The 13,701-nt window shown below is 42.9% G+C and overlaps 2 protein-coding genes across 2 annotated transcripts; both read right to left on the minus strand.

Moving 5' to 3' along the window:
* Nucleotides 1-2,344: 2,344 nt before the first annotated feature.
* Nucleotides 2,345-7,658, minus strand: LOC116041877 (cytochrome c oxidase subunit 5B, mitochondrial-like). Its single transcript, XM_031287963.2, has 4 exons — nucleotides 7,481-7,658; nucleotides 5,612-5,682; nucleotides 4,140-4,239; nucleotides 2,345-2,782 (listed from the first exon to the last, which is right to left on the minus strand). Exons 1-4 carry the CDS (start codon nucleotides 7,575-7,577, stop codon nucleotides 2,670-2,672), a joined length of 381 nt encoding a protein of 126 aa, XP_031143823.1. The 5' UTR covers nucleotides 7,578-7,658; the 3' UTR covers nucleotides 2,345-2,669.
* Nucleotides 7,659-9,782: 2,124 nt separating this feature from the next.
* Nucleotides 9,783-13,615, minus strand: LOC116041878 (cytochrome c oxidase subunit 5B, mitochondrial-like). The gene is made up of 4 exons (XM_031287964.2): nucleotides 13,459-13,615; nucleotides 11,622-11,692; nucleotides 10,669-10,768; nucleotides 9,783-9,945 (listed from the first exon to the last, which is right to left on the minus strand). The coding sequence occupies exons 1-4, from the start codon at nucleotides 13,553-13,555 to the stop codon at nucleotides 9,833-9,835; spliced, it is 381 nt and encodes a 126-aa protein (XP_031143824.1). The 5' UTR covers nucleotides 13,556-13,615; the 3' UTR covers nucleotides 9,783-9,832.
* Between the last annotated feature and the right edge of the window lie 86 nt (nucleotides 13,616-13,701).

Here is a 13,701-nt window from a genome sequence, read left to right on the forward strand (position 1 = left end):
TTACTCTTTTTCTTGCACCTACAAAACAAACACGTATCACATCAAAGACACACACCCCGACAACCTCCCCCCACACACATACACACCCCCTACAACCCCCCCCCCCACACACACATACACACCCCCTACAACCTCTCCCACACACACCCCAACAACCCCCCACCCACACACAGACAACCCCACCCACACAAAAATGTCACTAAAACGTTATTTGCAGACTTTATACACACACACACACACACTGTGGCTGCAGTCATACGCTTTCTTTCCTCTTTATTTCGTGCAGAGTAGAGCGTGTTGTGTGTGGACATTATGAAGTAGGTTTTGTATCGGGGTCACGTGACTCTGTGAAGGACGGGCCGATTAGTGGCACAGGGCTGCAACTAACGATTATTATCATAGTCGATTAATCTGTCGATTAGTTTCTCGATTAATCGATTAGTTGTTTGATCTATAAAAATATCAAAACATGGTGAAAAATGTGGATCAGTGTTTCCCAAAGCCTAAGAGGACGTCCTCAAATGTCTCATTTTGTCTAAAACTCAAAAGATATTCAGTTTCCTGTCACAGAGGAGAGAAGAAACTAGAAGATATTCACATTTAACAAGCTGGAATCAGAGAAATCTTACTTTTTTTAATAAAAAAATGACTCAAACGATTAATCAATTATCAAAATAGTTGGCGATTAATTTAATAGTTGACAACTAATCGATTAATCGTTTCACCTCTAAAATAAAACCTGTTGGTCTAAGGTGCTGACACACCAACCAGACGGCCGACCGTCGGCAGTAAAGCCAGTCGGACTGATCAGTCGGGTCCCCGAGGTCCAAAAAGTTCCTCAGAACACACTGAGGCGACGCCGACTTGAGCGTACGCTCTGCACGTGCACGAAACGTAATACGTCTCCATAGCAGCAGGCGGCGCTGCTCTGTATTGTTTCCATTAACAGTCTGATTATTTCCCAGAAAATGAAAACCGGCAGCTGATTGGACGAACGCGTCACGTGGTCTTTTTTCTCCAGAAATTCACAGCCAGACTGTCATGGCGGCTCGTTCAGAATATGATCTCATATTGGACTAAAATAGTTCACCGAAACGTGTTTCTGAAAACATTTGAAGAGAGAAATAGGCCGTGCAGTTGCTGAATCTGTCTTCATTTCAGATCAACAAAGGTCAGTTTAAAAGATCTTCATCAGATTTTGAGAGGCTCATCCGCTCCCCGTTTCCTGGTGAGTCCCGACTGTCCTGTCTCTGACTGAACATGTCAGGTCGGCCGAAATGAAGGCCGACGGCTCCTCCAACGGACGACGGCACGGGACACACCGAACAGACTCGAGTCACCGACCTCGCCAGACGGTCCGACGGCCGATTATCGGCTCTGTGTGTCAGCGCCTTAACGTTGTCTGAAGTTTGGATCTCAGATGAAGCCAGAAGACAAAGAAAAGCCAAGCAGAGCCAGATAAAGTATGAGGACTTTATTGGTGGAGTAGAAGGAGTGAAGTGGACCTGAGGGTAACATGGTACAGTACACCTGTGTGAATGTAAACTGAAACGCTGAATGGAAATGTTTGAAGAAACTGTTGTGTCCCAAACCACATGTGATCCCTGTGTCACTGTCGACACGTAAAGCAAAGACTGATTATGAGGTCAGCAGGTCAATCAAGTACGAGATGTTCCGATACCGGTACCGAAAAGCCTCCGACGCTGCCTAAAACGCTGGTATCGTATCGAGAGTACTGGAGTTTATGCACCGTCACGTTCTTTTCTCGTTATGACTGACTTGTGTTCGTTCGTCTTTCACAAAGAGTTTAACAGAGATAGCAGTCGCATCACATCCATACAGAGATAGCCAGTCCTTCCAGAAAATTGCGGCGTTCTTTTGTGATTGTTGCGGGCAAAAATCCTTGATTATGCGTCACGTTTTCTTAAAAAATGCGATGGAATATGCGGGATATTTAAGCAATTTTATGCGATGAAATTGCGGGAACTTGCAAAAACTGCGGTTTCATCGTGGCTTCATCGCGGGGTTTGCAGCTTTTCGATGATGTTCACGTCTCGTAATAACGTTCCCATGGCAACAGGGGGAAATGGCTGCTCTTGTGTGAAGTAAACGCAACATTTTTCAACTTTCTGCCAAGATATATGTGTGACTTTTTTTGCAACGAAAATGCGGGGATTATGAAATCATACAAGCCCCGCATATTTTGCGCGGAAATCGGCAATTTATGCAGCGAAAGTGCGGCGTATTTGAAAAAATGCGGCCCCGCATAAATATGCAGACTTTGGCTGATTATGCGTTGAATTATGCGATCACATGATCCCGTTTTTCTGGAGGGACTGAATAGTAGCATACAGCTGTTAAAACATAAAATATGACACAGTGGTTATCACATCGGTGCTCGGTATCGGCCGTATCGGGAAGGAAAGAATGGTATCGGAACATTTCTACACAGAACGAGTCAGAGACCAATCAGACGACGGCTCACAACTCCAGGAAAAAATGTTTCCAGGATAAATAAACTTCCTGGAGACTGTCTGATCTTTCTTCTCCCCGTTCTGAAGCTAAGAGGAATATTTCAGCTGCGTGATACATGTCTATATAACAACATACGTCTCTAGTAACATACGTCTCTAGTGACATATGTGTCTAGTAACAGAGGTGTGTGGGAGTTAGTGGGGGAGTTGGTGGGCCACCAGTTTGTAGTGGGAGCCACAGGACGGGCAGCGCTGGGCATCGCCCTGGTGGAGCCAGAACCAAACCACGGCCGTGTTGTCCTCTTCACCTGCAGAGAGAGAAGCAACAACTGGATTCATATTTTTATTGTGAAAAAAGGAGTCACAGTGAGCATAAACACAGGCATGAAATGTGGAGGTCGATGTAAAGCCTCCGTACCCACCAGACTCCATGTAAATAATCAGCACTTTTAGCGTGTATAGAGCCAGCATATTTCCACCAGACTCCATGTAAATAATCAGCACTTTTAGCGTGTATAGAGCCAGCATATTTCCACCAGACTCCATGTAAATAATCAGTACTTTTGGCGTGTATAGAGCCAGCATATTTCCACCAGACTCCATGTAAATAATCAGTACTTTTAGCGTGTATAGAGCCAGCGTATTTCCACATGTAAATGGGTGAATTAAGGGTTTATTTCAACCAAACCAGAGTGGTGATTGTTGGAACAGTGGAAAGATGAACCAAGACGGCTTTTCATAGTAGAGATGCACCGATAGACCGGCCGGTGACCGGAATTGGCCGGTTTTCACGTGCTCGGCCATGACCGGCGACCGGCAGGTCAGTCTAACATATGGTGATTTCATGCCGGTCAACGCTCCGATTAACTGACAACATAAGTTATACCAGTTACAGTTCTCAAGGACGCACGCACACACGGACGCCACAACACGCTCTCTTTCTCCTTTCTCTCAACTTTTCCGCCGTGTGTGGCGCGTACCCGCTCGCGGTGTGAAGCGCGTGTCGGCGCTATTCTCCCACATGTAGGAACCTGGTGAATTAACCTGCAACATGTCAGCTGTTTGGGAATTCTTCAGCGTGTGTGCAGAAGATAACAAGTTTGCAATATGCAACACCTGCAAGGAGAAAGTAGGGCGTGGAGGGACGACACCAAAAACCTAAATCACATTTCTTTAGTTGGATATTGATGTGAAAAGAAGGAAATGGTTCTAACATTGCTCTTTAGATGTGTGTGAATGTCCCACACCAGGAGTAATTCATATAGATTTATATATAGTGTCCATTACTATGGATCACTATAACTATTTTCCATTAAGAAAAGATAGAAAATAAATATTTGTGTGCTGTAAAGTGGATAGAAAAAATGAAATCGGAATCGGCTAAAATCGGTATCAGCTGGTCTAACTCAAAGAAAATCAGAATCGGCCTAGAAAGTTGTAATCGGTGCATCTCTATTTGATAGTTTTATTTAGTTTCTGTCGACATTGAATGAAGTGTGTTTTACGATGATAAAAGTCCTGATTATTTACATGGAGTCTGGTGGAGTTTGGTGATTGGGTGTATGGATCCTTCCCATAATGTTGTCAGACACTCAGAATAATAATCTGAACCTGTCAGCGGCAGAAACAGAAACAAAAAGGGTTTTTTTTTTATAGAGAACTTACAGACGCATCCCACAATCCTCTTGTTGGTGATGGAGGGAACGAGGTGAGGATCGGCCTTGGAGCCAGCGTACTCTTTAGGCTTCATCATGCTGTAGGGGTCCTGGAGGACAAGACAGGAGTCAGTCAGGCCATCTCTGTCTTCCACATGTTTATCAGGGCTGCAACTAACGATTATTTTCATACTCGATTAATCTGTCGATTAGTTTCTCGATTAGTTGTTTGATCTATAAAAATGTCAAAACATGGTGAAAAATGTGGATCAGAGTTTCCCAAAGCCTAAGAGGACGTCCTCAAATGTCTCGGTTTGTCCAAAACTCAAAAGATATTCAGTTTACTGTCACAGAGGAGAGAAGAAACTAGAAGATATTCACATTTAACAAGCTGGAATCTGAGAGAGAAATCTGATTTTTTTTAATAAAAAAAATGACAAACGATTAATCAATTATCAAAATAGTTGGCGATTAATTTAATAGTTGACAAATAATCAACTAATCGATTCATCGTTGCACCTCTGTTTATAATCACCTAATTCCATAGTCATCATGTTACACTTCATCTCGTCATCCTAACTTGCACTATTTTATGTTTTAGGCCTTAGATTTGGGGATGTAACGATACACTCGGCTCACGATTTCCTTTAAGAGTTCGAGACAACGCTCAGTACGTTTACATGCACACCAATATTCCACCATTATTCCCAATATGACAATATTCTGAATACGATACAGGTCATGTAAACAGCATCTTAATCTGAAACAACAAGACCTACAGTGAGTTCTTCAAAACCTTTTAGTAAACTCTGTGAACACAACCAATGTTGTCAATTCTTCCGTTAAGGTGTAGAGCTCCTGGTGATACTTGGAGCAAAGTCTCATGTTGTGTCCAGCCTTCTTAGTGGTTTAAAAATAGATATTTTGAGGCTAGCATCAAAGTGCCCCTAGCTCTCCCATTCAAAAGACCATTTGACTGAAAAACGAGAATACGGTCAATCTTAAAAGTGGCGATTCCGTCCTAAATATGCTTTTAAATGAAAGTTTGAATCAGGTACATTCACAAAAACACCCTAGGTTGCATTTTGGCGAGAGTTACACTTTAAGGTATTAAAATCAATTTCCAAAAGATGATTTTTTTTATTCCTCTTTTTAGTCAACTTTAGCATGTGTTCATAAACGTATGAGCAGCACGGTATCCTTCTCACAATCAGCTTGTTAAATGTTTCTTCTCTGAAAACTGATTCCTCCTTCCTTCTTTCTTTATTTATTTATTCTTACTTTGCCTTCCTTCCTTCCTTCCTTCCTTCCTGCTGTTAATATACTGTGTGTTGAACGGTAGTTTACATGTTGAGTATGTAGAGCAGGGGAGGAGATTTCGGACGCCTGATTCTCCAGAATAAGCTGTTTACATGACCTTTATCATATTGGGAACAGTAGTGTGCATGTAAACGTGATCACAGACTGAAGACGAATGCGTACCGCTCCCTCCTTCATGGCCTTCATGATGGCTTTCTCCAGGCCGGTGGCCTGCTCCTCGTCAGTGGGGATCCCTGAGGAGAGACCACATGACTTTAGCAAACACGTCACAAAAAAGGAGGTACTTCAGCATGAGCCTGTCTCTGTCAGCCCCTACCACCATTATATCACTGTCTGCTGTACACCTGACTGTCTTATAGGCTATATTAGCCCTCCTACACTATCTGGACTGCGGTCATAACATCTACATCTTATAACTTATTCCCTGTTATATTGTTCTGTTAATATTTAATAATAAGCTACTGCATTGTTCACTTTTGCACTACTTTGAGGGGGATTTTTGACCTTTATTTTTATAGGACAGCTGAAGACATGAAAGGGGAGAGAGAGGGGGGAATGACATGCAGTAAAGGGTAGCAGGCCGGAGTCGAACCCACTGCGTCGAGGAGTACACCTCTATATATGGGCGCGCGCCCCTCATCCTTTTTGGTAGAAAGAATTCATGACCTAATGAGTTCCCATCAAAGCTCCTGAGTCTAGTCAGTCAGAATAACTGAAGACACCTGAGTGGGTGTTCAGGGACTGAACCGTTTTTTTCAACCTGAACCATATGTTCCTATGTTTTTGTGTCTAAGTGACTGATGGGAACAACAATCTTTGACATTGGTCCAGTATTAAGCGAGATCTCTGCAGTCGGCAGTGGAGAAACAAGCTACAATGTGAGTTAACAGGGCAATTATCCAGCTTGTATTTACCTTCATAAAAGTGCTCGTTTTGCCGCTGACAGGCTCAGATTATTATTCTAAGTGTCTGACAACATTATGGAAAGGATCCCTACAGAGATAGACCTTTAAATCCTCTTTAAGACCTTTCTGTTTAACCAGAAACAGCTCTGAAGTCGCTAGCGCTAAACCCACCAGACTCCATTTAAAAAAACAATACTTTTAGCGTGTATAGAGCCAACATATCTTCACATGTAAATCTGTAAACTATGTGTTTATTTCAACCAAAACTAGAGTTGTTACGGTTGGAAAACTGGAACGACGACACAAAATGGCTTTTCATAGTTTTATTTTGTTTATGTCGACTTTGAATGAAGTGTGTTTTACGATGCTTAAATTGCTGTTTATTTACATGGAGTCTGGTGGGTTTAGCGAACGCAGTCTCGTGGATTTTTTTTATGTTTTAAAAAAGGATCTTACTCTTTAACAGAAAGGTCGACCTCCTTAGAAATCCTTTCCCTTTCCATCGCATAATGGTGTATTTTACTAGGATCTGAATACTTTCTCAAACTACGGTGTCCTTTAAGTCACCCGGAACGTTACACACCTGTACTCGTTAGCTACTTTAGCTAGCAGGCTAACGTCCTGCGTTTTAAGTCAATGTCAGCGTGAAAACAAGTACAATTTCCTAAACTGTAACGTTACACGTTTCAGCAGAAACACAGTTGACCAAAATGTATTTGTAGCTGCCACTGACTTTAGAAATTATAATTGAAAATCACGTTTGACCTCCTGCTGCAAGCGAGTTGTAGCTAGAAGGGATACACGTAACGTTACGGGCGGAAGTAACGCCAAATCTGGCAAAATCTAGGATTAAATAACAATGTAATTGTAATACTTTAAGCCAGAAAAATGTGTTCAATCCCCCCGGAGTGTTTTAATCCAAACCACGATCTTTTTTCCTTAGCTATTCGTTTCGGTGCCTAACATAACAGTTGTCGCCGCAGCTGTATCCCTTCTAGCGGAGCAGCAGTGCTAACGTTGCTAATGCTAACCGGCTAGTGAGCGCCGCGGTCACATTGCCCTCTAAAAAAAACACATTTTAACGGGTGTTTCGGGCTTCATAGAGCGGTGTTGGTTCGGTCCTCACCTCCAGCCGCCATGCCGCGGGTCAGAGCCGGGACCGGGGCCGCCCGGCAGGTTGTCGCGGCTCTAACAGCCGAGCGGAGCAGTAACCTTGCAGCCATCTTTCCTTCTTCTTTCCTGTCACAGGAAGCTAGTCGCACGCTGATGACGTCTGGGGTGTATTTACTGACGTGTCGCCTGGTTTGAACGTCGGTAAGCGCTGTTTACGTTGATATTTGATAGATTTTTTTTTGTTTTCACCACCTCATTTAGATCAATGACAGTAGACAGAATATGAAATAAATATATAATATGTGCGGTGGTTAAATTGGGCCTGCTTGCAGTCAGTTGCCTACCGGAAATATGTCACGTAAAATGTGATGAAAGTGATTTTTGAAATGGTATGCCTGTTGTCTCCTTCCTTCTTTCTTTCTCTCCTTCCTTCCTTCCTTCCTTCTTTATTCTTACTTTGCTTTCCTTCTATCCTTTCTTCCTTCCTTCCCTCCCTCCTTCCTTCCTTCTTTCTCTCCTTCCTTCCTTCTTTCCATCCTTCCTTCCTTCCTTCCCTCCTTCTTTATTCTTACTTTGCCTTCCTTCTATCCTTTCTTCCTTCCTTCCCTCCTTCCTTCCTTCTGTCCTTCCTTCCTTCTTTATTCTTACTTTGCCTTCCTTCCTTCCTTCCTTCCTTCCTTCCTTCCTTCCTTCCTTCCTTCTTTATTCTTACTTTGCCTGCAAGGGAACTTTATCAGGATGCATAGTATCCTGGATCCATGAAATAACTGGCCTTTCAAAATAAAAGTCTACCTGCCTCTATGGGAATTTAACATAGGGGTGTACTGACTTATGCCCCCTGTATTTTAAGGAAGAACATTTATTTATTTACGATACATTATTCATTCACAAAGAAATTTGGTGTCCTTAAAGATTGGATTTTTCCAATTTCTTTAATTAAGGCATTAAGATCAATTTCCAAAAGATGATTTTTTTATTCCTCTTTTTAGTCAACTTTAGCATGGGTTCATAAACGTATGAGCAGCACTGTATCCTTCTCACAATCAGCTTGTTAAATGTTTCTTCTCTCCTCTGTGACAGAAAACTACATCATCCTTCCTTCCCTCCTTCCTTCTTTATTTATTTATTCTTACTTTGCCTTCCTTCTATCCTTTCTTCCTTCCTTCCCTCCCTCCTTCCTTCTTTCCTTCCTTCCCTCCCTCCCGCCCTCCTTCCTTCCTTCCCTCCCTCCCTCCTTTATTCTTACTTTGCCTTCCTTCTATCCTTTCTTCCTTCCTTCCCTCCCTCCTTCCTTCTTTCCCTCCCTCCTTCTTTCCCTCATTCCCTCCCTCCCTCCTTCCTTCTTTCTCTCCTTCCTTCCTTCCTTCCCTCCCTCCCGCCCTCCTTCCTTCCTTCCCTCCCTCCCTCCCTCCCTCCTTTATTCTTACTTTGCCTTCCTTCTATCCTTTCTTCCCTCCTTCTTCTCCCTCCTCTTTCCCTCATCCCTCCCTCCTCCTTCTTTTCTCCTCCTTCCTTCCCTCCCTCCCTCCCTCCCTCCTTCCTTCCTTCCTTCCTTCCTTCCTTCCTTCCCTCCCTCTTTCCTTCCTTCCTTCCTTCCTGTCTTCCTTTATTTCGTGCAGAGTAGAGCGTGTTGTGTGAGGACATTATGGATGAAGTAGGTTTTGTATTGGTGTCACGTGACTCCGTGAAGGACGGGCCGATTAGTGGCACGACACGTAAATAAAACCAATTGGTCTAACGTTGTCTGAAGTTTGGATCTCAGATGAAGCCAGAAGACAAAGAAAAGCCAAGCAGAGCCAGATAAAGTATGAGGACTTTATTGGTGGAGTAGAAGGAGTGAAGTGGACCTGAGGGTAACATGGTACAGTACACCTGTGTGAATGTAAACTGAAACGCTGAATGGAAATGTTTGAAGAAACTGTTGTGTCCCAAACCACATGTGATCCCTGTGTCACTGTCGACACGTAAAGCAAAGGCTGATATGAGGTCAGCAGGTCAATCAAGTACGAGACAGAACGAGCCAAGAGGCCAATCAGACGACGGCAACTCACAACTCCAGGAAGTTGGAAAGAACCAAAGAATGGGTCGAGGCTAGAAGGGGATACAGCTACGGCTACGACAGTTTTTGACGTTTTTGGAAAGAGAGATCGTAGTTTGGGGTTAAAAAAACACTCCCGAGGAACGGACACACGTTTCCCTGGGTGAAAGTATTCAAATTATATTATTAAATTAGCTGAGATTTGGCCAGATTTGGCGTTAACTTCCCCGGCCGTAGCTGTATCCCTTCTGTTCCTGGAGACTGAGTCTGATCTTTCCTTGAGTCGTTCTGAAGACTAATGTCTATATTAAGAGAGGTGTGTGGGAGTTAGTGGGGGAGTTGGTGGGCCACCAGTTTGTAGTGGGAGCCACAGGACGGGCAGCGCTGGGCATCGCCCTGGTGGAGCCAGAACCAAACCACGGCCGTGTTGTCCTCTTCACCTGCAGAGAGACGACCAGCAGTTCAGAAACATCAGCAGCAGAGATCACAGAGCAGAGCTGCTGGAGTTAATCACTGAATCCATGCAGTCACACACACACACACACACACACACACACACAAACACACACACGCAAACACACAAACACACACACACACAGAAAAACACACGCACACACACAGAAACACACACACACACACACACACACACACACACACACACACACACACAGAAACACAAACACACACATTTTAAGTGTCTGACAACATTATGAAAGGATCCCTACACCCATCATCATCCCTATCACCAAACTCCACCAGACTCCATGTAAATAATCAGCACTTTTAGCGTGTATAGAGCCAGCATATTTCCACATGTAAATGGGTGAATTAAGGGTTTATTTCAACCAAACCAGAGTGGTGATTGTTGGAACAGTGGAAAGATGAACCAAGACGGCTTTTGATAGCTTTATTTAGTTTCTGTCCACTTTGAATGAAGGTGTTTTACGATGTTAAAAGTCCTGATTATTTACATGGAGTCTGGTGTAGTTTGGTGATGGTGATTTCGGGGCTGTTTCATGTTAAACTAAAAGGATCTTACTCTTTAACTAAAAGGTCTATCTCTGTAGGGATCCTTTCATAATGTTGTCAGACACTTAGAATAATAATCTGAACCTGTCAGCGGCAGAAACAGAAAAAAAGAGGTGTTTTTATAGAGAACTTACAGACGCATCCCACAATCCTCTTGTTGGTGATGGAGGGAACGAGGTGAGGATCGGCCTTGGAGCCAGCGTACTCTTTAGGCTTCATCATGCTGTAGGGGTCCTGGAGGACAAGACAGGAGTCAGTGCAGAGTAGAGAACAAGATCATCACTTCTACTTCTTGTAGCTGCTTTACATAACTATTAGGGCTGTCAAAATAATGCGTTAATTTCGATTAATTAATCTGAGAAAAAATAACGCGTTAAAAAAAATAACGCAGATTAATCCATTTCATATTGACGTTTGACCCAGAGCCGTTCTAGCCACCATTGGACTGTAAAATGAAGGAGGGAGACGAGAATGTGCTGCTAACGTTAGCCTACCGCTAGCTAGTTAACACTATACTCGACAGCAGCTAACGTTAGCCTACCGCTAGCTAGTTAACACTACACTCGACAGCAGCTAACGTTAGCCTACCGCTAGCTAGTTAACACTACACTCGACAGCAGCTAATGTTAGCCTAACGCTAGCTACTTAACACTACACTCGACAGCAGCTAACGTTAGCCTACCGCTAGCTAGTTAACACTACACTCGACAGCAGCTAACGTTAGCCTACCGCTAGCTAGTTAACACTACACTCGACAGCAGCTATCGTTAGCCTACCGCTAGCTAGTTAACACTACACTCGACAGCAGCTAACGTTAGCCTACCGCTAGCTACTTAACACTACACTCGACAGCAGCTAACGTTAGCCTACCGCTAGCTACTTAACACTACACTCGACAGCAGCTAACATTAGCCTACCGCTAGCTAGTTAACACTACACTCGACAGCAGCTAAAACGACAAAACGTTTTTTGGCGCATGTTTTACAACTTTCTTGTTGTCTTGGCTGCGCTGCCAATTAAAGATATAAGTTTTGAAGTCTCCCCGTCATGCAGTGTGTGGGGGATAATGTCAGTGAACGTGTCGTACCGCTCCCTCCTTCATGGCCTTCATGATGGCTTTCTCCAGGCCGGTGGCCTGCTCCTCGTCAGTGGGGATCCCTGAGGAGACACACACACTAGTTACACCCAAACACACCCACAAATACTAGTTCTTACACTTCAACGTTTGAAATAAAAGTGGAGAAATATGTAATATTTGTATTTTTGAGTGTGTGTGTGTGTGTGTGCAAGGAATGTGTGTGTGTGTGTGTGTGTGTGTGCAAGGAATGTGTGTGTGTGTGTGTGTGTGTGTGTGTGTGTGTGTGTGTGAGCATAGGGAGTGTGTGTGTGTGTGTGTGTGTGGGGAGTGAGTGTGTGTGTGTGTGTGCGAGCATAGGGAGTATGTGTGTGTGTGTGAGGAGTGTGTGTGTGCGAGCATAGGGAGTGTGTGTGTGTGTGTGTGTGTGTGTGTGTGTGGGGAGTGAGTGAGTGAGTGAGTGAGTGAGTGAGTGAGTGAGTGAGTGAGTGAGTGAGTGAGTGTGTGAGTGTGTGTGTGTGTGTGTGTGTGTGTGTGTGTGTGTGTGTGCGCGAGCATAGGGAGTGTGTGTGTGTGTGTGTGTGTGTGTGTGTGTGTGTGTGTGTGTGTGTGTGTGTGTGTGTGCGTTCTGTCCAACAATCATGTTGTAATAGTTTGATTATTAAGTCAAACAAGGTCAAGTCCTAATTTCAATAATAAAGACGTAATATATTGAGTAAAAAATGTCAAATATATGAGAAGAATGTCCTAATGTTTAGAGAGCAAAGTTTAAATATACTGGACAAAAAAGTCAGTAAAAGATATCGTGAGTATTAAGTTACAGAAAAAACTATTTCAAGAAAAAAAAATTAATTAAAAATTAAAAATCCAATGTGTGTGAGTGAATGTGGAGTTGTATCACGATAAGATAATAGATAAAGTTATGAATAAAGCAATACCAAAATATTTTTAGTAATACTCTTCAGCCATGTCGCATATTGAGTTTGAAGAGCCCTCGCAGATGAGTGAACTTGATGGAAACTTCCGCTGTTACTAGCTTAGCTAGCTGTCATATTTGAGCAATGGAATTCATAACAATGAAGCTTAACGTTAACATTAGTCGAGGACTGTTTTTGACAACAGAGAGGTCTAATGTTAGTAATAGAATATATAAAATAGTCAACTGTATTTCTAATGTGTGCCGAATTGAAGAGTATTAGTCTAGTCATATTGTGGGAAACGTCTTCATGTTTTACATGCGGAACAGTTGACACAACACACGATTTATAATTAAATTGCAGTATTTTCTTATGAAGTTTGGTCTGATGTCCTGTGTTGAGAATTACTGTTTAAACAGAATACTTGAATATTTAAAATAGTCAATTATATTTCTAATGTATGCCGAATTGAAGAGTATTAGTCTAGTTATATTGTGGGACATGTCTTTATGTTTTACAAGCTGTACAGTTTACACAAAACGCAATTTCGAATTTAAGTTGGCGAAGTTTTTAATTAAGTTGTGGTCTGATGTCCTGTGTTGAGAAGGTTTTAACAGAATAAGAATAAATAAAAAAAGTCAATTATATATGTAATGTGTGCCGAATTGAAGAGTTTCAGCCTAATTATATTATGGAAAAACGATTGTTATACAAACTGTACAGTTAACACAAAACTCGACTTTCTAATTAAATTGCTTGATTTTTTAAATGAACTATGGTCTGAAGTTGAACAGAACGTTCTCACAGGGGAGAAGGTCTTCCGCCGTCAGTTAGCATTGACGTTATCTGTCCTTGCTGTGGACGAACACTCTTTTAAATCAGATTTAATCGGTGTTTCAGGCTCTATAGCCAGGTGTCGGTGTGTTCCTCACCTCCAGCCGCCATGCCGCGGGTCAGAGCGGGCACCGGGGCCGCCCGGCAGGTTGATGCGGCTCGGAAAGCTGAGCGGAGCAGTAACCTTGCAGCCATGTCTCCTTCTTTGCTGTCCTTTCGCTAGTCGCGGGGCTATGACGTCGTAGATCACCCAGTTGTGACGTAATCGCTGTTTATCAGAGATAATAATTTCAGTGGATTTGAATGTGAATTTAAAGAATATATGAAGAATATGAAGATGT

Source organism: Sander lucioperca, chromosome 14 (genome assembly GCF_008315115.2).
Source record: "Sander lucioperca isolate FBNREF2018 chromosome 14, SLUC_FBN_1.2, whole genome shotgun sequence".
In the NCBI taxonomy this organism is placed as follows: Eukaryota; Metazoa; Chordata; class Actinopteri; order Perciformes; family Percidae; genus Sander; species Sander lucioperca.